Here is a 26,991-nt window from a genome sequence, read left to right as displayed (position 1 = left end):
AGACGGTTTCTCTAAGGCACTATAACTTTGACGACAAGGCGCTAAGAAGAATCCTTGTATTAAAATTTCCTTTGACACCCTGGAGTGTAACGTCTTTGAACTTTGACCACAGGAGGAGTTTGAACCTCTTTGTGCAGTTCCAGGAGTGGCCCCTTTCGGATTGAATCAATGAATATGTAAAGCACATGAAAAAATAATAAAACCCCAATGTTTTTCATCACAGTTTTAGTGTTCTTGATTTCAGCTTTGGGACAGCCTGCTCACAGGAATACTCCATCTATCTGTGGTTGTGGGTGTGTCTGCATATTTAAAAATGTTTATGTGCTCGTCTGCACAGCCTCCACTGTGAGTCGCGATGTGGTGTGTGCGTGCGCGTGTTTGTCCACGCACCCTTGCCATTCCTCAGTAGTGCTGACTGAATTATGCATTATTCAGAGTTTAATATTAGACGTTACATGGAGGTAAATTGGAGCCATCAATCATCTAAGACATTCATATGTGGCAGACTCTGGGAATAATCTTTGAAAGGCAAAGCAGTCTTTGGAAATCAGGAGTGATTGGCTGGGGAAATTGGGTGTGGAAATTATAATTATTATTTCTTCATTTTCCAAGCTTTGCCTCATTCTGATGACATTAGCATTATTAGCCTTATGTTCAGGATAATTATTATTTGAGCTCTAGAGGATGCTGATGAAGTGCGCTCAGCTAATGAGTTACAATATATTCAAAACTCAGAGAGTCAGACGTTTCTATCAAGTCGAATTTCCATGTCCCTCATTTTGAGTGTCATAAACAGGAGAACATTACATGAGTAACCATTTCTTGGAGAATTATACAGGTTTGATGGGTATGGAATTCTGTTTGAGATTCTAGCTAAATGAACATATTGACACGAGTCAGTCTGGATAAAACCGAATCGCTCACAGCAATGGATGAACTGCACTTACGTAGCTGTGTGTGTACATGTGTTTGTCTTTCCTTGAATTCTTCATGCTGGGTTAAGAGACTCCCCATCAAAACCCAGAATTTTCAGAGAGTGGCTTTGTATCATAAAAACGTAGTCTAATATGCATGAACAGCCATGTCACACTGAGCCATTTTAGAAGCATTTGTCTTTGAAATGTGATACAGTGCATTAGCTCCTTTTGTGCCTGTGTAAGCGTATCAAAGGAAACACTGACTGAATACTGACTGTATACAGTGCACAACAGCTTTTTGTGTGTTTTTCTTAATAAAGCTGGGCCACAGAAAATAAAGTCCTCCGCCAAAGGCTGGGCTGAAGAACCTGTTCTGATTTGGAACTGGTTCCAAGATTATGAGAGGTGAATATTACATTTGCACTTATTGTTGCCTGAAACAGAAATTTTGTCTGCTGCTCTTGAGCCGACTGTTATGCACACACACACAAACGTATCGTCATAGTATGAAATTTGATGAAATTTTCCTGCCATATGGACTAAATATACATTCCTTTTAATTTTATCTGGACCAGAGCCAGAGCTAAATGATACTGTAATGTGAACTACTCAGCCAGTGACATGACAGTGACAGAATACAAGAACTTCTATAACTCTATAACTCTTCTATATATAAGAAATACAAGGAAAAAACTTGTGTTGTTGAGAGTCAGTGAAGCACACGCGGTTGGCACTCAGCCTTTTTTTTTATTCTTTTGAGAAGATGCCTAATATATATGGGACTGAAGCTGTTAAGTCTACAAACTACATGATAGCCTTTGTGGTCTTACAGCACATTACAATGCAACACTGCTAAAACTCTTTTTGCAATGTATCTTGCATTTCTGGGCTGCAGTGCAAGGCTTGCTTTAAGACATTGCTTCACACTGACTGGCTGAAGTGGCATGCGTCATATAACTGGCGCAGTGGAGTTGAGTTTGGTAGCAGGAAAAAAAATCTGCTATCTGAAAACATCAGTGGTGATCATCAGATTTTGGTGACAGCCTCTCAGGAGTAATCCGTTGTATAACACCTCTTGCCTCAACAGTTTAATGTAGCCTCGAGCAGGTTACATTATAAATAAAAAGACTGACTCTGGCTCATCCGAGAACATAGGACCTCTCCTCTGTCAGTATCATTCCGGCTGCTTCCACAGACGTGAGTAACTCACACCTGAAAACAAAAGTGATCCCACGATGTCCGTCCAGATGCTCTCTGGGATATATAGGAAATGTCTGAGCAGGTTTTCACAGTAAAGATAAAAAGAAGAATGAACGCAGGTGATCACCGTCAGTTCATGATAGTGTGTCCAGTGGTAGCAGCATTATTCTTTGAAACCCAATGTGGAAATGATGACAATGTGATGCTTTAAGCTGTTGTACTGCACTTAATACAAGCTTGTGCTGAGTAGGTACTTCATTGTCGAAACAGTCCCTCAGGCTACGGTGTGAAACAGGCTATTATTTTTCACCAGGAGCCAATTTTAATGATGCAATGAATGCAAATATTTCATCCCAAAGTTTGGGATTTTATAAAGAATACATTATACAAGCCTTGTCTAACCTTACAAGTTAAATGTTATTGTGTGTATGTTATTGCATTTAATATTTGTACATTTTCATTTTCATTTCATTCATTTACATTTACCTAAAATTAAATTTGAAGTCAACATGCAGATGTAATTGATAACATAATATGATACCAATTTATCCAACCAGTACTCCTTATGACTCTTGACTTAAGCTGTAAGATAAATAACTCAAGTAATCTGTTAAGATCTAAAGGAAATAGTTTTTGCCTTTGTTGTAGTTTATGAGAACTCCACAGGTTGTAGATGAACAGCCCTCATACGGTTTACACTGAGTGATATTACGGCATTTCGGCAGGAGGTGGCGCCCTTCTGTTGATCGAGTGGACAGCGCCAGCTCCAGTGCGCGTGCACCTCAGTAATTAATTAACATTATTTGAGGAGGACAGTAACGTTTGGCAGACATCATTTATCCTCAGGTACTCCAAAATGTATATTTTAATACTATACTTGATGTAAACGTTGCTTTGAGCCACTGGCTAACAGGAAGTAGTTTGTCAATTGTTTACATTTGCTGCGCGACTCAGAACTTGACGCGGAACGTTATGGCTGGTGGGACTTTCCACGGACTTTCCAAATGGGAACACAATCGTCGTTTTGTGCGTGTGTGGGCGCGCGTGTGGGTGGCGTGGCTCCAAGCCTAGTGAGTGGTTGCATCTGTAGTTCTGCACTAAAAATACATGTCGCCACACCTGTATGTTCAGTTGACACCCCCCGTAGGAACAGGACACGGACAGTTCGAGTCTTTTAAGTGTTCTTTGTTGGTTCCAGTGATTCTGTATCATGGAAGTGTTGGTTCTAGTGGTTATGACTACATTAACCAGTCAAAATTTGAACATGGTCTTGAAGTTAAAGGGATGCTAGCTTACTGTAGTTCTGTTTTTCAGTCATTGCCACCTTGTGTAATTGGTGCTGTGCTATAATGTCCAGTTGGAATAAACGTGAAGTGTTTATTTTCTTTGTAATCATTTGTTACAAATGGGTTTTCTCAGATAAAGGTTTTTATATTGCCATTCTCAGTGATTTAACCAAAATATCATTATATGGCATAATAGTATGTGTTGAATTTTTTAATTATTTTGAACAGCAGGTCTTAAAGGAAAGAGATATGACAAATGGATAAATTGACTTGTCAGCAGTAGAAGAGGACTGGCTTGAGGTACACACTTACTCCTGTCATACACTGATCAACTGTGCTGTCTAGCCTGTAAATACCTTGCAGCTGGTCAGGATATCCCCATGGTCTGGAGAAGGTAAGACTCTGTTGACCGCAGGCATTTTGACTTGTCATTGTAGGAAAAAACGCAGGTGTTACTCATAACATTAAGGAGGGCTCCAAGTAAGCTGTGGCAGTGATCCAGCATGCACAATAACAGGACCCTGAAACTGAAACAGCTAAATTGAATTCAGCCATCATTAATTTTATTATTTACTCCTGTGCTTCCCCTCCTGTGACAAGCCAAAATGTCTTCTGTGATAAATGCCAGCTGTGTGCTAGTGTGCAGTAGATGTGCTGGAGGACCACCTACAGTATTTCACATCCCCGAGAACCTCCTTCTTTTATAGCAGCAGTCATCCAGATCTTTCTAACTTAGATTGCATTTCAAAACCAGGTAAATATTTCAACAGTGTCATTTCATGTGAAGGGGAGAAGCATGCTTTGGATTGTGTTTCCTCAGAGGTGCCCCCCAGTCAAACATGTTGAGGACAATGGCTTCCTGATCACGCAGTACTTAAGACGTGGCCTGGGGATGGAACAGGAGACTAAAAAAGACAAAATGTTAAGAAGTCAAGCAGAGAAGGAGTAGTCATTTTCAAAAATTTGAAAAGTCCTGTCTCCCTGACAGATCAGAGAACATTAGTGATTATAAACATTGCATAGTGCAACCAAAAGGACACCAGCTCGCTGCAAACAACTGGCCGGACAGTGAAACCAGTTAGATTTTAAAATGTTAGAGGGGCAAACGGGTGAAAAGAGGATAAAAGAGAAGATAAGGTTAGAGGGAAGAGCTGGGCAATGCAGTCAAGCCAACAAGGCACGCATTCAGACAGCTGACGGGGCATAGGTTAAAGGGAAAGGACGCTGGAGGAAAATGTGTGCATGCACCGAATTTATCTGTCTGTGTGTGTGTTTGTGTAACACACACATGTTCATGTAAGGTGTGCTTTGCCAGAAGGGGCCGGTGTGGAGGCCTGCCAGGTCACGGCGTGAGCATGGGTCAGAGGTGCCCATCCTGCCAAATCCTATGACTCGGGGTGTGAGTAACCTCAGTGTTTGTACATAGATGCGTGTGTTTTTGCCTGTGTGTGGAGCAGAAGTACTTTTTTCAGTTGTGAGCAGACAGCAACAACCAAGTAGACCAGATGCCCACATTTAATAGAATCAAACAGCCATACTTAAAAGAGTTCGACTTCAAAACCCTCAACCAGTATTACTGCAATTAGTATAATCAGGAGGCTGACTGGTTTTTCATGTCTATTTAATTTACAAATATTTAGTATATTTTTTTGGGATCGGTTGCATATATAATATTTTGATCGTCAACCTAAGCATCCGTTGTAGACTAACACAAAGACAGTGGTTACTGATGTGCTCAGTGATCACATATAAAAATGCAAGGGATGCTCCGATCAAGTTTTTTTGGCCCAATCCTGATCCAAGTATAGAGTACTTGCCAAAATCAAGTCTGATCTGACACTTGTATTTGCCAAAAGTTTGATTAAATATATATCTGACAGCTTGAAGCGTTATTTTTGAAGAGCTGCTTGATTTGAATACTGAATGTTCTGATCTAAAACTATGAAGGTGATGAGCTTCAAGTTTAACAGTGACCGCTGACACTGATGTGAAGCGATCCACTAGAGACAAGATGGACCACTCCGCTGGAGCTGTTGGGACTATAAAAGTCCATGTCATTGTACGGTGGTGTTGCAGTGACGCTTCTCATAAACACTCTTTGGCTGAGTCACTGGTTTGCCTTGCAGAGTGCACACAAACCAAACAAAAGTTCTGTTTTGCCATCAAGCTACTCACAGATTTAGTGACAGTTAGCAACAGTTGATGCAACCTGCCGCTGCTACCGTTTGTAATTTTGACCAGTGAATGCACGGGCTTAGATCAGAAGCTGCTCGCTGAGTGATGTGTGCGCGGCTGTTTTAAGAGAAGAGAGATAACAGCTCTGCACCGTCATTTCAGCTTAATGAATCTATGTATTTTTCCAACTGGGGTGTCAGAACAGAGTCAACCATCTCTAATTTTCACTCGCATATGGAGTGCAGTGCCGTACTGTAGAACGCTGCATTACAGCGCGGTTCTCCTGTCATTAAGGGATTCTAATTCAACCGTTTTCAATTTGCTCTTGAAAATATTGTAGAATGCAACGTAGAATATTATTCAAACACAAATGAGTGATAGCACTGAGGCAGTAGGTGGCCAATGGCTTGAATGATGGGAAAGCTTCAGAACGATCCGGCATGTTTTGAGATCTGTTGCTGTTTAAGCTTCAGTTGTTGAGCCTGAATAGCAGACATGCTTTCAAAGAGTACAGTTGTTCATTGACTTGTTGTTTGGTTTTCTCTTTCGCAGACTGCAAACTTCTGAGGAAATTAGTAGTAGAAAATCTTCAAACTGTGATGTGCAGTTTTTTTTTCCTCCTGTTGGGAGTTTTTCTTTTGTTGTTTACACTTTGCTCTCCAAGGAACTTCGCTAAACGCTTGGTCCTCTACTATACTGTCAAAAACAGGAGGTTTTTTTTCGAGCTTTTCTTGTCTTATCTAGGCCCAAGCCAAATGAAATGTCAGGCCATCATTCCCGCTCAGTTCAGCAGGAAGCCACACACAACTCAAATCAGGACGAATGCGCTGCAATTAAATGTGTCCCAAGAGCTACAAAAGCCCCCTCTAAGCTGAGGTTCCTGTTACATTGTACCCTGCAGAACGTAACACATCTATTCAATAGCAGCTCAACTGTGCCTGTTGACAATAGCCCAGGAAGAACATTGGGGTGGTGGAGTATTGTGACATTTGATGGCAAATGTGTTTGTACTGGGATTATCTCTGAAGCAGCCAATATACAGTGAGCCAGCTTTGCAATTTTCTGAACACAGCACCTGTCTGGACACTAATCACAAAGGGTTTGTGCCTTCTCTCTAAATGATCACTGGCTTCCTCAGACAATAAATGGTCACAATGCGGTGTTTTGTTGTATGCAGGGGCTCAAAAATTGCATTGCTGCTGGGTTTGGATTCAGATTTATTTCCTTTAGTGGTTCAAGAGATTCAAGCTTTGACCACAAGAAAGCACTTATTAAAATCACTCAAACCTTGTTTTGCTTGCTGAATGTAGTATTTCATGCTTATATTTGTCATTTTACTGAATAATGTGTCAGAAAGCAGTGGGATAATAGATTATTAGATGAACCAATGCCACAAAACACTGTTCTTCAGTGCCAACAAATGCAAAAAAAAAAAAAAAAGCCACTTGGAATTTAATAACGAATCAGTTGCTCATCTACATTTATGCAGAGTTAAACAAAGTAGATTTTAAAATCTTCCCAAAAATGCACAAAAAAAGCACACAACTAGTGGGTACAGACATTTTGACTTGTGAAAACAGGTGTAACTAATAAGGGCTGCATTTCATTTAGGTGTGCCAGTGCAGGGGCTCTGCTATTGTGCAGGCTGGCACACTGGTATGGCTTACTGGCACAGCTAAATGGAATGAAACCTTCATTAATATCATTAGTCACACCTGTGATTTTCCTGCCACGAGAAAGGTCTGTCATGCCTATTTCAAAATACAGTGGGTTTTATGTGCCGCAGATGTAACTGAATGGTTTTGTGGCAACAAAACCAAACCACCACAGCACAAAACCGTTGCCAAGGAGCCGCAGATTAAATTATTGATGGAGCACGTTTTTACATAGGTTCATTCTGCTGTGGCTGTTCACGGCTCCAGTTCATCGCTGGAGGTGTTCACTGTAAAAAAAAGAGAAAAAACAAAAACAGAAAAAACAGAAAAAACAACTGCAGGACTCCACAAAGAAAGTGAGGTAGCCTAAGTCTGTCCTCTTCCCACTTACTTGCACATTTGGCTGTCTCATTCAAGAGAAATGCGGCAGTCAGCCAGCTGGTGTAATATGGTCTTTGCTGGGGTTCTGGTTGCTCAGGAGCCAAACTCTGGTGACTCATCTCTACTCAGGAGGGGAGATGCCAGACACAGTAGTGGTGTTTGTCAGTGAGAGTGAAAATAACCATCTGCGGGCCATCTCGCTAGCATCTTTTATTTACCGACACCACCCTGTCTGGCCTGCTGTCTGTCTGGTGGCTAGCTGACTGGCTGATACACTGACTGGATGTTTGATTTGCAGGCTGTCTGGATCCTCACTGACTTTGAAAGCTGACTTGCTTGACACTAATGGCTCACTTACCCTCAACGTCTGTCTGATCCGCTCTCTAAATGGCGTTACTGTAAATAGATATTTGCTCTCAAAGAGCTTGTGTAAAACCGTGAAACACTAGTAAGATACATGACTGAGCGTGCATTGCGTATGTGTACATGCACCAGTGTGTCTATACGTGTGTGGGTTTAACCAAAACTAGTGCAGATTTGCATCTCCACGTTAAATGTTAAAAGGGAAAAGTGTAAAGCAAGAAGCTCGATGATCAAATTCCACACTGAATCAGCTCATTATTTAGTCTTTTACTGAAGTCAGGGCCGCTGTATTGACAAAATCCTGTCCCCACAGTCCTTTCTCTCTAAAACTCGCAGACCAATTTCCTGATTTCTCTGACTTTTATTTCCCCGTCTCTGAGCTCAGACAGGAAAGAGGCACAGAAGCCTTTTATTGACGATTTGGAACAATTCCGATTAATGTTACAACAGGATGAAATTTTAAATAATTTAGCATTTTATCGATGGCTCAATTTAGTAAAGTGTTGAATGATGCATCTGTTATCACTGCGCGGTGTGTCCAGGCCTTATGATGAATTTCGGCAAAGAGGGAAGTCAGATGTAACCATGCAGGACTGATGCTAATTTGTTACAGTTGGCGAGGTGATGGCTGATGTAGGTCGAAGTCCCAAAAGTTATGTTTTTTTTTTTCCTAATAAAACTATAATAATTGCAATTCTCATCTCTTTGAAATGAATTAGTTAGAGACATGCACCACTTTCCTGTATCCTTAATAAAGTAATTACAGTCAGGATAAGTGGGGCATCACATTTTAACGAGTCTACAAGGACCCCTATTTGTGAAGTGACATGCTGGCAGTGACACAGGTGAGGTGTGTGTGTGTGTGTCTGTGTGTGTGCAAACTAATTTCTGTTTGTATTTAGAGTTTGGTATTCATTTGTATGCCATAAGCAGCCACTGTACCCCCTGTGTTGTAAACTCTCTAACTGGCTGACATGTTTAAAGGATTGGTTCCACGAGATATTAACTGTCATACTGTCTTTTATTTTCTACTCACACTCAAACTTATGTGTATGAGACCCTGGAATCTTGCTGTAATGTATACACTGACTTTGCAAGCTGTATTTAAAACTTTATTAGATATTTCAAGCATGGTTTATCGATAATGGCTTTGACTGGTTTATGACTGGGTTGGAACACGTACCCCTGCAACTCTCCCTTGGGGAGACTCGCCTCACAGTTTGAAAACCTCTAAATAATCAGTGCCAGGTCTTTTCTGGTGTTTTAATAAGTGCAATTTCTAAATTTTGGGAAACTGAATTTGTAATTGCTTGGAGTTGACAGAAACGCTGCCTTTTGCAGAATGAAAATACACCTTAGCTTTACAAAGCTGGTATTGGCAGGGTCACCGCTGAAAAAACATTTTTATCCTAATGTAACTGTTTTTATCCAAACCCTGTCCTAATCTAAACTCTGACCCATGGACAGGGCCGGCGGTAACTGGACTAACAACTGCAGGGAGAGTGTATATTTTGGGAGCAATGGCCCTTTGGAGCAATGGGCGTTTATTTTCCGGATAACATACTGTCGGACAAATGGCCTTTCGGTCCTATGAGACATTTTTCCGACTACTGGGGTTTCAGAATAATAGGCCGTCTGAACAATGGACAGGCCCTGAAAAATGGACCGTATGACAGAGATGGAATCATTGAAGAAGTCACAAGTCCTGCATTGTTGCTACAGTGCTTCTGTTCTGTGTCTCCAAAGTAGAATCGATTGAATATTCGTGCATCAATGCAAGGTGGCAACTTCTAAACAAAGTCAATCTATTGATCTTTAAAACATGATTGCCATTGATATGACCCAATTTTTACTTACCACTTTTTTGTGCCTCAAAAACTGCAGGCAACTTAATCAAGTTTCTTCTTTGTGTGTGTGTGTTCATATTAGCAATGCCGGTGCCAGAGCAGCCTGCGGAGCAGGAGAAGGGGGCCATGGTTGCCCCTGTGATGCCAGCCTCCAACGGAGAAAGATCTGAGACAGAGACGACCTCGTCCATCCTTGCCTCTGTCAAAGAGCAGGTAGGAACTCTCCCATTTACATGTGTGTGTTGCATATTTGCCAGACCTGTATTGTGTTCAGCTTTGATAAGAAAAGCACATTTCTGCTTTTGGTTGCTTTTTCTCTCTCGCTCTTTCCTCCTCTCTGCATCATAGCCCTTGCCCAGCTTGCTATGGGGCGGGTCAGAAGGTTGCCACTGTTATTCAGGGAAGAAGGCACTCCGCTGCTTTAAAGTGTTTGAAAGACACCAAAGATTGATTGGTGCCAAGGGAATGCTGGAGTGTAATAGATGGAAATGATGGAGATTACAGGGCAAGAGCTGTAGCCAAGTAGACATAATTGAAAAAGTCATTAAAATCAAGGCAATTACTCGATGGGGAGCGTTGGAAGGAAGCTGCAGTGCTGCAAGAGGATAGGCTGGGCCATGATGCTGCCTGGTTTCAGTTTAAATGGGAATTAGGGAATGGAAGGAGGACATAGAAGAGAGAGAAGAAGAGGCAGGTGGGGTGATATAAGCCAGGTAGGGTGGGTTGCTTTTGTGTGAAAAAAGGAGGGAGGTGGGTGTAGGACTGTAGTGATTTGCATGTTTTGCATTGGAAGCCATTGAGATTAAAATGTTGGACTGAGAAGGGGCGGGAGAGAGAGCAAAAAGAAGGAACGATTGGAGGGGAAGTAGCTTTGTGGGTTTGATTAATGCAGTTGTGTCCATGTGGGAGTTGTGCAGAAAACGTCACATTCAACAGCCTTGGTTACTACAGGGCATGTGTTTAAGCTTGCACAATTAAATCAGTATCCTTCTCTGTGTGTTTTTCTTCACTTTATTGAAGGATAAAACAGTCAACCTCATGCACGAACATGTGCACGACCCTTGCTTGCACTTTGAAAAGACATTTCGAGTCCCGACTGGAAAAAAAAACCTCAAGTTCTCACTAATTGCATTTGGTGATTTGTGTTTAGCCTTGGACTTATTCCTTTGTGTAATGGAATGCTGTTTCATTTGGATTTAGCTCATCAGCAAGTGCAATACACCATAGATTTATCATTTTGCCTATCTAAATCGACTCTGAAGTTCTCCTTAATTTAATACCACAAAATATTCCATTTACCCTTACCGAGTGAAGGACAAGTGCTGATGGCAATTTAAGTTTTTTCCTCTTTGCAAATGGCATTCATTTTTCTTTTTTTCTCTACCAGAGAACCTCTCTGTGCTCTCACATTACTGACTCACTGAAGCATGCAGTGGACCAGATTTGAACCTGTACCCCAGCCCAGCCTCATCCCCCCACCCCCCACCCCCCACCCCCCCCATTGGGAGAGCAAATGTGCAGAAGTTACCCAAAGAGAATACATCACAGACGTGTAGCTATTGTTGAGGTCTTATTTTCTTCTGCAGCGCAGCAGCTCTAAAAACTCCTCCCCTGAGAAAAAAATGTTTGGGAAATTCATCATTAGTTCCTCGTTCGTTCATCAAAAAGGCAATGCCTTTGCATTTAGGTGTTCACGCAACATGATTTTTATGTTACAATAAGTCTCAATAAGGGAAAAGGCTGCAGTGACTGCTGGAATGTATATTTTTTTCCCTGTCAGAACTACATGATTCAGCATTGATGCATGGTGTCAGGTTGAAAAAATCACCACCAGCTGTGGGACTTTTCATCCTTTTCCTTTCACCAAACATTTTTACATACTGTTGAGACGCACTAGACAGTCCATTCTCTCTTTTTTTGACATGCATATTGCAGTGGGGAAATAAACAAGACATTGTTGCTGACGAATCTTTGAGAAAGGTATTTGACCAGTTGCTCTGTTGGAGCTGATTATTGGCCAGCAACAGAAGACAGTGGCTGCAAAGGATAATTTCCAAACATAAATGGCTTTGCAGTAACTACATTAGCAGTGTTTTAGAAACAGTAGTTTGAAAGTGATAATTAACAGATCAGATGGGCAGGCACTGTTATTTTTCAACAAAACATACTGGCACTCACATTTGGACTGTATGTCAGATCCTTTTGTCATCGTGACTCTACACCAGTCTCACCATGATACATTTATTGCATTGATTTTGCTTCTAAAAATTCCTCTAAAATCAATAGTTGCAAAGAGCATATGTTTAACTGATTTTTCCAATATTTCCTCCTACAGTCCCTCCACCTGCTCTCCCTGTAGTTGTTCCTCTGTTTGGGGTCCTACAGTGTTTATTGTTGATAAGATAGTGTGTATGTATATGAGACACTTCCTTCAGCAGATCTATTTGTACACCACCATGATATTTCATGAATAATGTATATCCACACCAGGCACACATGTGCACATAATAACTGATGGTGTGGACAACACAGAAGCGTGATATTAATGTGATATTCTGATATGTTCATACTGTGGATCTTAAATGCAGAATATCTGTTTCTTTGATTTCTACACAGTCCAGGATTTTTGCCTTTTTTGTGTGCACAAAATGTGTGTGCATACATGTGTAAGTGTGTAATAGATGCAAGATGTAAATGTGTGTTAAAAGGTTAACTCTAAATATAGCTCTCACATTCTCTCTGCCTCACACTAGCATGCTCTGTCCAGGTGTGTGTGCGCGCGTGTGTGTGTGTGTGGGATGTCCTTGCACATGGACATATCGCTCCAGTAACCCAGCAGGCCCACTCCCGTTGCGGCACATCATCATGCCTAACACACACCTCCTTCCATTGTGGTGTCCGCCGAGGATACACAAATGTGAGAATACACACATGGCTTGGATTCCATTTTTTGTGGACACCATCTGTCTGCTTTTTGAGTGTGTGTTTTCATGTTAGGGAAATTATTTTCTACCACTGTTAGCCCTGGAGTTTGTTAAAAATGGGAAGTAGTTTGACAATGAATTCACGCAGTGTTCAGTAAGGGTAAGATGATGGTCTGTGACACCACTCTGAGCTGTCAGTTGTGCTGTTATTGGGCCAGAAAATCCATATTTGTGAAACAGTATGGATCTAAAGTGTAGCTCAAGTGGTGAAAGTGTATTGTTGTTTGTGAATATTACATTTCTATACGGTATCTATCTCTTCTTTTATCTGAAGTTGGCAGATGCATCGCCAGAGGAAACAGGCATCTGATTTCCCATGTCCATATTCACATAACTGCTGCTGATATAACCACAAGGTTAACAATTCATACGATGACGAAAAGAAACACTGCACTGAAAAGACAACGAGGCGCACCACTTACACCTGCAGCTTCATTCTTGCCAGTTTGAAGCAAAAAATACACTTGCAGATATTTGACTGCAAAGATGTTTCATTCATGACAAGGCTGCCTGTACTGGCTGTGTTAATGCTGGACTGACAGTAAAATTAGCCAATTTGTCTCCGTCAGGGAAACAGAAAATAGACTCAACATACTGTAAATACAAGTGACAAAGAATAAAGTGAACTGCTGCATTTTACATCAGAAGGCAGAACTGCAGCACACAACATGTAAAACCTAATTACAGCTGACAGCACAACGCAACTTTCTGGAAATAGTTGTAAGTTTATACAAGACCTGGTATTTATTAGTCAGAATTTATCAGAGCCTGCCAGTCTGTTCTACAGCTGAGCCTGCCACAACATGAACACTTACCAAGACTGTCTTACCTGAAACCATCAGGTTTCCTTCTCCTCTTCCTCTGTGCATCCACTGTATTCTTAAAATGTAAATTCATAAATCATATATAGTAAATTCACCGTTTTAGAAAAGCGATTACTTTAGCGAAGTGTAGCTTACTGGTCTGCTGAAATTCACTCTCTCCTGTATGTGATTCTGTGGTTTTTGTAGAAAAAAAACATCAGATGGTCCATTAGCTCACGGCCTGTGAGCTCCAGCCCAGTTGGCTTAGCTGGTCACAGAGAAATGTTGCTGGGAATTCCCTACACAGAGAAGCAACCCAACAGCCAGTGGTAATGCACAAATACGCCGCTATTCCAATGAGGTCCCTGAGATTTAATGAAGATACATGACACTGAGAAGTGCATTGCCTGTAGTTGTGTAACTCTGGTTTTAGCGGGCAAAGCACTCAGGCCGAGTGTTCCTGGCTTTGCAGGTCATGGCATGACCAGTTCTCTGTGTACTACACGCATCATTGCTGCTAATAACTCTGGGGTAGCTGAAGGTGTGCCATGTGTCTCCTCCAGTGCATGAAGTCCCCAGCTATTTTTTGTCGCTGAGGACCCTCACTTGGAGGGCACACAGCAGTCAAATGAGCAAAAAATGTGTGACTAAAACTGAAAAATGCAACGTCCATATTTACAAATGTATTATCTTACTAGTCGCTCATTTTTCAAAATGAAGCTACTGCACACGGTGGAATAGAGAGTTGAGTATTCCAATGCATTTTTGTGGATTGTCCTCTAAGTTATCCGTTTTAAGTCCACAAAAACAAGGAGTCTAATTGAATGTACATGAGTTCGAAAACTCAACAGGAAATCTGCTTCATGCAAAATCTCCACATTCTCAGATGGATGTCAACTGGCTATCCCTCTTGTTAGAGTTCTCATAGTTAACGGCAGTGCTGCTACAGTTGGAGCCATTTGAGTTTCTCAAGATGCTTTGCAGTGTGTTGCATCATGGCTCAACTTGCCCCAGGAGAGCTCCACAGAGACCAATTTAACCAGTGCTGATTTGCTCTACAATCTATCAGTTTCATGCATATTTTCATTTAGCTGGAGTTAATGTCCTGCTCTGTTTCTGGAATAAGCCCTGGCAATTTAACCTTGTTTCTTGCTGAATTATAATCTGCATGTTATTTTGTGTTTTGCTCTATCCCTGACTGATACCGTGAGTCAATGATTCCACTTATAATGACTTTAATGAAAGCTGTTTTATATGCCGTGCTGAACACCCAGCAGGCAGTTAATCTTACCTGAGAAACATGCTCTGGCTTAAAGGAGGTGATGCTTTGCGTTCTTCATCTTCACATTTTAGCATGTAGCCAATCTGTTGCTTTCAAATTACATTCTATTATTGACAGGTTGTGGCATTTGGTATCATGGCTTAGTAAACAATTATGCAACCTTAGAGCCAAAAAAAAAAAATGCAAAGAAAAAACAGACTGAAGGCTGAAGGGTAAAAATGATAAGTTATTGAGCAGTCATAGAATAAATCTTTTGGAACAAGAATATTTTCAGGGTGTTTAAGAATTACAGTGTATTATGTTGCCTTAGATCCTGCTGACTGCTTGACTGACGACATGGCCAGAGCCTTTCATGTCTGGATCCTGTGTTTTTAGATGAAATGAGGTCTGTCTCTCACATTGGTTATGAAATTATTTTGTGCTTTTATTAGCTTTTTGTTATTATTGCTGAAAAGGACTCCATCTGTTTTTATTACTACCTTTGTAGGTGTTTCTCCACAATGTACATGACAGAAGCACAAAGACAACTTGGTGTGGAATGAATGGAAATGGGCCAGGGTCCTGTATGTGCTACTGGGCTGGGGAAGTGTTGTGCAGGTGGGCGGGGGAGGTCAGGTGATGGGGAAGAGTGGGAACACACATGGGAATGGCAGGACCTGAAAGCAGACAAGGAGGATTTGAGACTAGGAACTGGGTGACATTGTGACAGTTGACACATTTCACACATACAATTTACACATAACATCACACTTTGCATGTAGAATTACGCTGAAGCTGTCATCAGCAAATTACATGATTCAAAACATCCCGGACATGCACAGCCTATCACGTTACAGTGCTCTTTCATGTGTGTGCATGCGTGTTTTCACACCTCCCATGCATGCATCACAGTGAGTGAACTGGGGGAATTGGAGGGAATAGAGTTAGATAGACCTCAGTCTGGTTGTATAATTAAGAAATCTTTGGTAATGTTAAATCTTAATGTTGGAAGGGTTGTTTGAATTTGAATTTTCTTAATAAAAAATACAAATTTCCATCTAAAATACAGTCCACATTTACAGTTAATGTATATGCTCCATGAGCACTGATTGGGGACTTTAAACTTCAGCATCTTGTTCTTTTGGTCATTTGCAATATTCATCATCACCGTGAATATTGTCATTGTCAGAGTTGTAGCCATCAGTATCGTCGTCAATGTCATCTTCATCATATGCTTCCCTTCTATGGAGTCAGATCAGCCTCAATAATAATGATAGCATATGGATGTAAGTTAAATCCACACACACACACACACACACACACACATATATATACTGTATATATACTGCGTTTAAACAAGTTAACTGTTATTGTGATAACACATATTATTTGCAGATTTCAATTACATTTATTTAAAACAAGAAACGCATGTGAATTTGTTTTCATTTATACAGAACAATACTGTTTCAAATAGAAATCCTGAAATGCACGTGTGAATCCGTCTGCACCCATTATTGTCATTATATTGAGGTTCATCTGACCCTTCCACGTCTGTAAAAACACTCGCTCTTTCTGCATGCTGCTGAACTACACTGTGCTCGTCCTGCTTTGAGTTTGTTGCATGTGAGCTGAAAGTATCCATAAACCACTCAAGTTATCAGGGGTTCACAACTGATGGAGGCTTTGCGTATTTGAAAGGAGCGAGGTCTTTTTCAGAGCCGAGAGGGTAATGTATTCGATCCTCTAGACTGCTGACTTATTCTCCAGACTCCTTTTCTTTGGTGGAGCTTCAGTGCACTTCACTGGCCTTTACAGTGAGCTCAAAACTTTCCATTCGCTAATATGCTCTCACTAAGCTTGACTACTGTTCTGCTTATTTACTTTGCATATTCTCACCGCTTTGACACTCTCGAACACTCATAGGAGTTTCTTTTAAAAGTGATTTTGTGTAGGTGTCTGTGTGTCGTTTACGATTTGCGCTGAAACCGCATTTGTGTAGGTGTGTGTGTTGTTTGTGCATATGTGTGTCCTAATAGACTTCTCTGCTTCTCTGCCTCGGCGTCCATCTCTGCCTCTCCTGTTCTCTCCCCTTTATTGATACCGTGTCTTTTGCTGGGGTTGACAGCTGTGTTTTGCAGCTGGTATAAATTAACTCTGTCTCAGGGTCAGAATGATGGGGAAAAAAATGAATCCTCCCACACAACCACAGCTATCAAATGCAGCAACTGATGAAAAACCTTGTGACTCCTGAGGAAAAAAAAACTTATTTTCCAGTTGACAACAATGGTGAAATTACCAATAATGCTTTGAAAAGGTTTCCTAGGGTTGTGGAATCTGATATCTGTGACACGGAGGACCATGTAAACCTTCGATTTATGCAAAAGAAATTGGAAATTGTAAGGTTTCTTGCTGCTATAACAGCATAATACTCTTACAGCATGCTCTTTCTGCTGTGGTGGCGGTTAACTCTGAAATGACACTGTCATACCACCTTACAGTTAGAACTTTGACAGCACATTCAGAAAGTGGATGTGCTAGTTCAAAGCTTTTTGTGCTTTGAACCTATCTGCCAGCCCCTCTGCCAGTGGTTTTCAGGCTGAAAATTGGGTTCGGTGCCTCTTTCACTCTGTGTGCGTCCTCGGTGTCCTTCAACATTTGTCTCTTTCTCTGTGCCAGTGTGGGAACAGATCATTTAGCTAGCGGGACTATGTGTGTGTGTGTGTGTGTGTGTGTGTGTGTGTGTGTGTGTGTGTGTGTGTGTGTGTGACTGGACTAATTGCACATACGTATGTATTGTACGTACAATATATGCTCATTTGTGCATGCAATTATGCCAGTGAATGGGTCTGTGCCTGCTTGTCTGCCTCAGTGTGTGTGTTTAAGCCATGTGGATAAGTACACTATAGAGATGGTTGCCTGTTAGGTATAGAAGAAATTGCCCAGCCTGCCAGTAAACACACTCAGCAGGAAAGAATGGGAGACACGGATGCTTTTTACACACACACACACACACACACACACACACACACACACACACAGATATCAGATAACACTGGGAAGCCAAACCTGTCTCACTGCTATGAGGCATTCTTCCAGCAGTTGCTTTCTCACTCATTCATTCAGCAGAGAGCCGTGCTGTGTGTGCTATCCGTCTTGTGCGTGTTTCTGCAGCCTCCAGAACACCTGATTCACTCACAGATGCCAGGTGCACTTTTAATGTAAGAGTCCTATTCCTGATGAAGACTTGTGGCTTTTAGATTAACCTAAAGGCTGCCAAGGTGACTTGTAACAAGCCTCAGTGGGATATATGTCATGGTAGCAGTATCCCCTTGCCATTTACTCACAGAGAGAGCATCTGGGGGAGACTGGGGCAGAAAAGGGTGGTGTTCAGCTGCCTCACCCTGGCTGTGGCAGGGGAAGAATTATTAGTTGGCCTGAAGGCTGTTGTGCTCTTTGGCACCGTCGTTGTGTGTGTAGTTGAGTGTGTGCGTGCATGCATGAGCTTGAGTTTGTGTCTGCCAGTGGTGCTGCAATGTTCCATTTAGTCAGCATCACCCAGCCAGCACCCCCACTGCACTGTCACCATCATCATAACTGGCAGCTGGCAGGCTACATGCTACTGCAGCTGCCATGCTTTTGGCCAAAGAGAGAGAACGAGCAAGAGAGATGAAACTTGAAATGCAATGTATGTGTGTGTGTGGGAGAGCGGAGAGGACAAAGGGCACAGGTAGAAGATGCAGAGGTTTGGAGAAGTTATTGGTTGGTAAATTAATTAAATGACAAAGAGGGAAAGAAAATGAGGTAGAGAGGGCTTGAGAGAGAGGGAAAAACAGGAGAGAGAGCTGAGTTTCAGTGGCAGCTATCCAATATCCAGCACTCCGAGACAACTACCAAACCAGACTTGCCAATTACCGTTTGAAGGTCAATCAGCGAAAGTGGAATCACAGTACAATGCTGTTTGTACACTCTCTGTGGCGGGGATAAATGATCCAATACAAACACTCCAAGACTGCTGGGAAGCTCACCAAAAAACTAAAAGTTTATCCAGGAAGAACAGCCACAAAGTCAAAACTTTTTAATTCAAGCTGATGAAGGATTTAATGCTGATAATTAAAATAAAAAGTCAGTAGCAGGGCGTGCTCTTTGCCCCTGTAATGACCAGCTGTAGGTGCTGCCATTGTCAGCAGTCAGGACGGACACAGCTCTCGCATGCTGGTGGGGACTCCCCTCAGTCAATGTACAATGTACTCAGTATTGATTGTTACACCTGCAGCTAACCTTTCGTCCACAGCATGCACCATTTTCACTGTGGTTATTGCGGCCAATCTACTGTAAAACCTGACTTTTTTATTGAATTAGCTGTCTTGAAATTAAGGATTCTGCCTCATCTAAAAATGAATCTGCTCTCAACATTTCAAAAAGTGAGAGGCACAGTGACGCTCACCCATCTTATAATAAATGAGCTGTTTGGAGCTAGAAAAGTCAGTTGTTACTGATATGTCACTGGGGTATGATGACTTCATAAAACAGTAAAAGAACTTTCTTAGTACCAACAGTTTGTTTTGAAAGTTCTGCTTTCAGTTCAGCTACAGTTTGTAGTAGCTACAAACAACCGAAATCTAGGTCAAAAGTCTGCCGCCTGCCAAGGTTTCCCCACGATGCCCCAACAAGCTCAGACTCAGTATTAATGTGTTCATTTGTTATGTGTCCACCGTCCCCTCCCAGAGTTATATCTGGTCATTTCTGAACGATGCAGAATCCTGTAGAACCAGGAAGAACAATGACATTGTTAGACAGGAAGTCTAATGAGGCGTGAAATCAATATGTACAATCCTGCCTCACCCGGGGCATGCTGGGTAATGGAGTGTCAGGAGCGCTTTGGAGCTGTTTTAATCACAGGGACCTTGGATTATCCACTCGTAAACAGGCTGGTTACTGCCAAAATACTGCAACCTCCTGAGATGTGTGTGTGTGTGTGTGTGTGTTTGTTTGTGTGTGTGTGTGTGTGTGTGTGTGTGTGTGTGTGTGTGTGTCTGTGATTACTTTTTCCATAATTGAAGTAAACTGTGCGTCCATATGCCCATACCTGCATGAAACAAAACAGAGCAGTGTATTTGTGCATCTCTATGTGAATTTAGTGTGAGTATGACTGTGAGATCCCCATTCTAAGTGTGTGATCATGGCTCTGCTGCAAGGATCATAGTGGCCCCCTCCCCACATATTGCTTCTCCCTCACTCGAGTTCTGTTTCATTAGCCTTTACCGAGTCCAATGCTGATCCTGCATGTGAAGTAAGAGCTCTTCCTGCTAATCACTTAGCCTGCGCCCTCCTCCATCCCCACCACAAAATCCCACTACCATCTGCATGCTAATGCTACCTGAGCCTCAAATCTAGCTCAGGCTTGCATTTGCCTGCATGCTGATGAACTTGTTAGCAATATCTTGAATGCTAATATTGCAATAGCCAAAGGGCTAATGTGCAACCTGAATGCTAATAATATATTGAATTGGAATATCTACAGGTAGCACTGTAAGTTTAATGCTAATGGAAACATTTTGCATATTTACAGCCTTTCTTGATTCTCATTCCTTGGGCGATAATGATCTGTTGGATAGCTGCCAACATGAGGCAATTAACAAGACTTTCTCTGATTTTGTAAAACCTAGCCTCAACTAATGTCGTAAACATTGTAACATTGACTTAAAATCAGTTTCACTGCGTCAATATTCATTTATCCATTGTTATTTCTCTGCATGTCTATGGAGTGAGGTGTTCTCCAGGGCTCAGCAGGTCTCAAGTGGCACAGCCATGTGCTGCGGTAATGTTGGCGTGAGCTAACGCCCTGGGGCGATGAGCGAGCCTTGGAAAAACTGCACAGTGATGTGTGAGAAACGCATCGATTAATTGAACGTGTCTGTCAGGGCCCTTTGTTTACAGGCAAAGCTAAGCGTTGGGGTCAGACACCAGGGGAGTTCCTGTTGGACAGAGGTGTAGAAACATTGCTGCTAAGTCCTTCACTTGCTCCACTGTCCTCTCCCCATTACACAAAAACCACTGCAGACACAGCACATACTATTGCGTGGGTGTTTGAAGGGTACCTTTCCGATGCAGGCTCTACATTGCTTTTGCTTTTTCCTGCTCCATTGTTTTCATCAGTTTGTGTGGGTTACTACTTCACAGAAGGTGCTCTCTCTGTTGACTGTCTCTCCCACTCTGCCTTTAAAATTGCACTGTGCTAATGATACAGTGTTATTTATATCCCTTAAACAGCCATGGCTCTTCTTTTTTTAGCTGACTGGAATCATTTTAACTTCAAGTCTGTGTACTACAATTCAAAGATTGACTTGTTCTTTACACTTGATGCCACTTCATCTGGTCCTGTAGTCTGGCTGACATGATTAGAAAACATGAGACGGCCCCATGTGGTTAAGCTTTATCCCTATTTGAGAGGAAATAGGCCTTTCATTCTCCCTGAGTCCCTATCGATCTGAAAATGAGAAAATGGAAAGATTACTCTGTGATGGAAAGAGCCATTAAAAAGCTGGGGAGGCAAAGAGCTCAGAAAATGCCCAAGTATTTATCAATTCACTGGCTTTTTTTTTCTTTTTTACTTTATTCATCCAGGCAGTGTTTGCTGATTGTGCATGCTCTTTTGAACAGTGCTCCCCAGTACAGTTACTGTTTTTCAATTCATGTGTTGGATCTTTAAAGGCCTGCTGTTGTACAGACCAAATCTGTCATAATGAGCTGACAACACTCAGTCCGTCTCAGGGGCAAGGGTGAGAAAAATAGAAAGGCCACCAGCTGCATGCGGTGGGGTACCAGTGCTCAGACAGTTGTGATGCATTTGTGGTGAAACTGTTCCAAGCCCTTTCCTAGCATGTAAGACGGCATATATCACACTGCATCACGTTTCTTCACTGGAAGGCCATTCTAGAGGGTAGTTTGTCACATGCGCCATAGTAGAGGGCACCTTACCATGTTTTATCTACTATGGGGCATCCAAGAGGGCATTTTTGCTGTGTTTTTTTTAACAGGGGGCACGGGGTGGCAGTCATGACTTAATTTGTCTCTGCCTGGGAGATTTGTGCAAGAAATGACTGCCTGCCAACAAATCCACAATGCTTGACATTAGACTGTCAGTTATAGTAAAAAGTTGGACTGTCATTAGTGTTAGCTCAGTACAGTAACTGAGCAGTGAGCAGCTGAAACAGAAATGTCTGCGCTTGGCACGAACACAGTGGAACCGGTGATAGGCAATTTATAAGCAGCCGGTGTCTTGTGTTGAGGTCACCCTGAATAACATGCCACACGCCACATTGCTGATAATATTGGGATCTCACATCCACTCCATTCGTCTTGACAAGAGGGACAGTTTTTTCTGGCCTGGATGAGCCTTGCTGCATAATCTTTTGCCGGACCAAGGCCAGCGGGCTATCAGTTATGTCAGACCCTGTAGACCATCCCCTTAGGTAAGTAGGCACTGCTTTTAGGTGCTATGAAGGACCCAGTTTGTGGCCCTTGTCCTTCTGAAAATCCAGCCTCTTGGGACACTTAGTCACACCTGGGAGCTCTACAGTACACAGAGTCCTCTACTGCTGGGCACTGAGCAGCTCCACTGGGGTATATGGGGGTCAAGTGCCTTGCTTAAGGACACTGCTGTGATAATTGTTGAGGGAGCATCGAGTGTTACGCATTTGCTTTCTCCTGTCAAACCATGTTTTTGCAAACCCTTTTTCCGACTGCTGTGCAGGCTTTAAACTGAGTGAATTTACTGTCGAGGACACACTCGAGTGAATGTATGATCGTGTCTGTGGATCCCCAATCACATTTTATTGACTGGCCATTTAAATTCAGTCCTACTATATAAGAAATGCTTTGCCCCACAGCCTATAGGAGGAGCTGCTGTCAGTGTAGTGTCCAGTCAGTTACCACTGCACAACATGCTACAGCATGCAGACTGTACAGTCTTGTAGGAATCTGTTTAACGCTTCTTGCATAAAGTCTTGACACCAGACAAAGTTGATCACACTTTCCTGTATTTTTCACGTTCTCCAATCTTATTAAATGATAAAATCAATCAGTGGACACTTCAATGATTGAGGTACAGCAGTGGTGACTTTGTTTTTAATTGAAAAGTGCATTTATCAATGTGATTTAAGACAGTTACAATACAATACATCAACTCTGAATGCAATTCATATTTTTGTTACTTTTTTTTTACTTACTAGCCATTTTATATTTGAGAGTGGCACTCACCATTTTGATCTTGCTATCTCCTCCGTTAATGCTCTGTGGAGAGGGGTGGGCAGAGACAGTTGTATTCAGTGCAGGAGTATGTCTCTTGCCCAGGTGGAATTGTTTTTATGAGGCATGCACATGCCCATATTCCTGGCATATTATTTAGCATTACATCCCCAGTATATGATGTATGTCTTTGTGCCTACTATATGCAACATTACATCTCCATATGCTGTTCCGTGAAGTTTATTTTTGACTTCAGTTATCTCCATAGGCACATTCAGTGTAATATGTCACAGCACTACACTGCGCAGCGCAGCAGGAAAGCTCAGCTAACAGCTTTGTATTGCACCGTAGCCTTCTCCCCTCGGCATTCTAAATAGATAAATTATGATCACACTCCTCTGCAGTTGTCTGGCCGCCAGGGTTGACATATACACTGTAAAGAGACTGGCTAATGAAGAATGGCTCTGTCATTGGAGTTGTCTCGAAATAAGGCAGATCACTCCATCTCTCTTCCTCTCTGCCTTTCTCTCAGTCTTTCCTGTTGTTCTCTCACTCTTTCTTCCTTTCTTCCCTTATTGCTCCAGTGCACCTCCACCCATCATTCATTCCTGTGTTTCATTCTCTCATTGCATTCTGTCTGTATGGAATAAATGAGGTTTTGGTGTTGCAAATGCATCAAACCCCTTCACCCTCCTCACCCTCCAGTCCCCCCCCAACCCACAGTGCTTTGCGGCAGTTGGAGATGTGCATCTAACCATCTCTAATGAGCTCACTTGCGTTCGTCACTGTCGTTGTTGTTGTTGTTTATGGTGAAGTAATTTGTGGTTGCCATGGAAATTGTCTCCGCTAAATGTGCCCATCATTACTTTGTGCTTAAATCCATCATTGCCAGTAGCCTGGAGGCGGGCAGGCGTATGAAATTTGATTAATATGATTTGATATCATTTTTCCATTAACTTCTTGAGGAAACTGGATGTTGGCTATCTGTTGTTTCTGTTAGCATACAGCATTTTTAAACACACATTCAGTCTTTAAGTCCTCCGATCGCTTAAAAGTGACTCTGATTCTTATATATTACATTGATTAATGAGATTAAGAGTTGCCAAGATGGGCATTTTCCAAAGGTGTGCTTCATTTCCATACTCCTCTCCTCTGTGAGGGAGCAGCTGAGTTTTGACAAGCCGTGTCATCATCCAGGAATTCCCTTTGAACTCTGTCTCTGGACTGGTTCTTGAATATTTTAGTGGTGGTAGGGGGTGAAACCTCATTTGCTATTTTTTCCTCTTCTTTTCCTACCACTTTGGGGTGGAAATGTCATATTGTCAGTGGGATATGCCCATGGTAGTAGCTCTGCCCTGTCTGGCCTAAATGTAAATGTCAGTAGAGATGTTCTAAAAAATGTGCTTTTCTGTCTATCACTTCATTTTCTCTCGTCTTCCCTTTTCTCTCTCTCTCTCCTCTTGGGTATCTGGGATTCTCTCTTCTCTTCTCATCTCTCCATCCTTACTCTTTCTCCCCTTGTTTTTACCCTCTCCTGGCTATCCCCCTGCCTCTGTACGTTTTCTGTATCCTGTCTGTCATTTAATGTCCGCTTTCTCCCCGTATTCCCCCTCTTTCTCTTCTTACCCTCTATGTAGTGTCTTCCCCTTCCTGTCTCCATCTGTAACTTTTTAAACCTCTCCACCTTTATCTTTCTCTCCCTTCTCTCTCTCTCCCCCCACCCCTCGCGACTCTCCATCTGTGTTATATCTCATTGGTACAAGTCCGCTTGAGTGGGCTGCCAGTAACATATCATCTGTCATTTTTTTTGCTTTTTTTCCCCTTAACTTAACCTAATTTCTATTTCTTCTGCTTTATTTGCTTGATTTGGCTTAATGTTGTGGAATGAGTTTGTGAGACTTTTCTGTTCTTGTTTCCGTGACCTTATCAGACTCTGCATTCCTAACCATCCTCCGCTGTTGTCTCTTTCTCATCTTTTCTAGTCTCTTCTTTCCCACGCACTTCCCTCTTCCCATTCTCCTTTCATCTGTCTCAGTCTGTTATCTTTTTTGGGCTCCCTTTGTTACCATTCATCAGTCTCTTTCTTTGTCTTTTTCTCTCTCTACCTACCACAGTGCTTTTCTCTCATTCTACCTTCCCTTGTTGCTTTATACCCCCTCCCTCAGGTGGCCTGTCTCAAACCAACTTTGCCCCTTCACCTTAATTGCGATTTTGGGTGTAAAGGCTAACACAACCTTCCTGTCAGGGGAGATTTATTCCCTCACCTTTTGGAGCTCTTGATCAGGGTCTGTGTGCATCTGTAATCTGCCTCTGAAAGGTGAGGCATTCACCCTGCACCAGCCTGCTTTGGCCCTCCCCGATGGATGGCTGGGGACCGGGCCTGTCAACGAGGCATTAAACATTTAAAACTCGGTCTGCAGATCACTCGAAGCATAGCAATGGAGCCAGCAGTCTTAGGTCTGAAAACCACAGGGGGAAGTAGACAAGGCAGAGAGAGAGCGAGAGAGGGAGAGAGAGAGAGGGAGAGACTGATCGAGAAAGAGGAAAAATGTCTTCCTATCATTTTCTAGGAGACAGTGAGACATAAGACTCAGTAGCTATTAGGACTGGGCGATACATCAAATTTTATTTTCAATTACAATTTTGGCTTCCAGTGATCATGAAAAGAAGATAATCAAGATAAAGCCACTATTGTGTCCCAATCTGTTTTGCAATGATGCTCTCGTTTTTGATTTGTGTTGTAATTCCAGCGCACCCTTCTCCTTTACAGCAGCGTGCTTTCATCCCTTCATGAAAGCCCAAACTTATTCAGGCTGGGGCAGGTTTAGTTCACCTCACTGTGTGCAGTTGTTCACAAAAACCCAACCAAACCAGCCACCGCTTGGATTTTGATGCGCGTCATTCCAAACACTCCGCTTGTAGTGGGGTTTGAAGCCGCGTGAAAGATGGAACAAAACCACGTGAAAGCCAGAACGCAATAGCTGTGCCTGGTGGACTCTCAGAGTAAGTTCAATATGCCAGTAGACTCAGTCCTATTGGGAAAAATGTGCCAACACGCAGCACTGACGGTGCAGAGCCAGAGAGGTTGGACATGTACTGCTGCCAGAGTCAATCACAGCACAACTACGTTTGAAAGAAATGAGTCAAGTGAATGAAACGAGGGATTTTAGAGAGAGCAGGAGGCACTGCAGTTGTTAGTTTTTAGATTTGTTGCATGCTGAGACGGACATTTCAGAAATGTGTCCTTTTCTTCTAAGAGTCCTGCAGATGTGCTATGCATCCAACTGGTCTTAGCTCTTAGTTGTGAATTGGCTGTTAGTGCTGCCCACAACTGGTGATGTCAGCAAGCATGTAAAACTATGGCTGTACTGTTATGCAGCTGGCTCTCAGGTTAAACACTTCCTGGTTGATAGGTGTAACTACATCTCAAACATTCTGTCACATTTTGTTGGCGGTTGCAAATCGTGCAGAGCGAAGGAGGTTTTTAGTCAAATGGCATACTTTGCTGATGACACAGCTATAATTGGAGGTCTGTCACTGTTCAGTCAATAATCATTAACACCAACCTAGAATTTCCACTGACATTTGCTCATTGAAACAGCCAATTACGGCACATTGAAGAAATAGAGCAATCAGGGACATGCACATTCTGTGACCATATGTGCACATGCACGCAAACACGCATATACACGCACGCAGAGATTGAGATGCAAAAAAAAAAAAAAAAAAAAGAGTGCGGGAGTGCGTGACCAACTTCACAAAGATACTGTTGATCCTAAAATGAGCTGAGGTCTTTTTCCAGTGGGGATGTGAGAACAGTGCTGTAACACCTGAGCTCAGTGTCAGCACTCTTTGCCTCCTCCTCACCTCTC

At 42.3% G+C, this 26,991-nt stretch overlaps 1 protein-coding gene across 5 annotated transcripts in view; it reads left to right on the top strand.

The window, feature by feature from the left end:
- ctnnd2a (catenin (cadherin-associated protein), delta 2a) overlaps positions 1–26,991 on the top strand; it is a 229,627-nt gene that overhangs the window by 24,627 nt on the left and 178,009 nt on the right. For all 5 annotated transcript variants that reach the window (XM_076761325.1, XM_076761327.1, XM_076761326.1 and 2 more), the window contains exon 2: positions 9,907–10,037. In XM_076761325.1, the coding sequence (XP_076617440.1) occupies positions 9,909–10,037 (129 nt within the window). In that variant the 5' untranslated portion in view covers positions 9,907–9,908. The remainder of the gene's footprint in view (positions 1–9,906; positions 10,038–26,991) is intronic.

This window comes from Chaetodon auriga, chromosome 21, assembly GCF_051107435.1.
Source record: "Chaetodon auriga isolate fChaAug3 chromosome 21, fChaAug3.hap1, whole genome shotgun sequence".
Classification (NCBI taxonomy): domain Eukaryota; kingdom Metazoa; phylum Chordata; class Actinopteri; order Chaetodontiformes; family Chaetodontidae; genus Chaetodon; species Chaetodon auriga.
The sequence above is the reverse complement of the archived record's forward strand: the minus strand, read 5'-3'. Positions and strand labels throughout refer to the sequence as shown.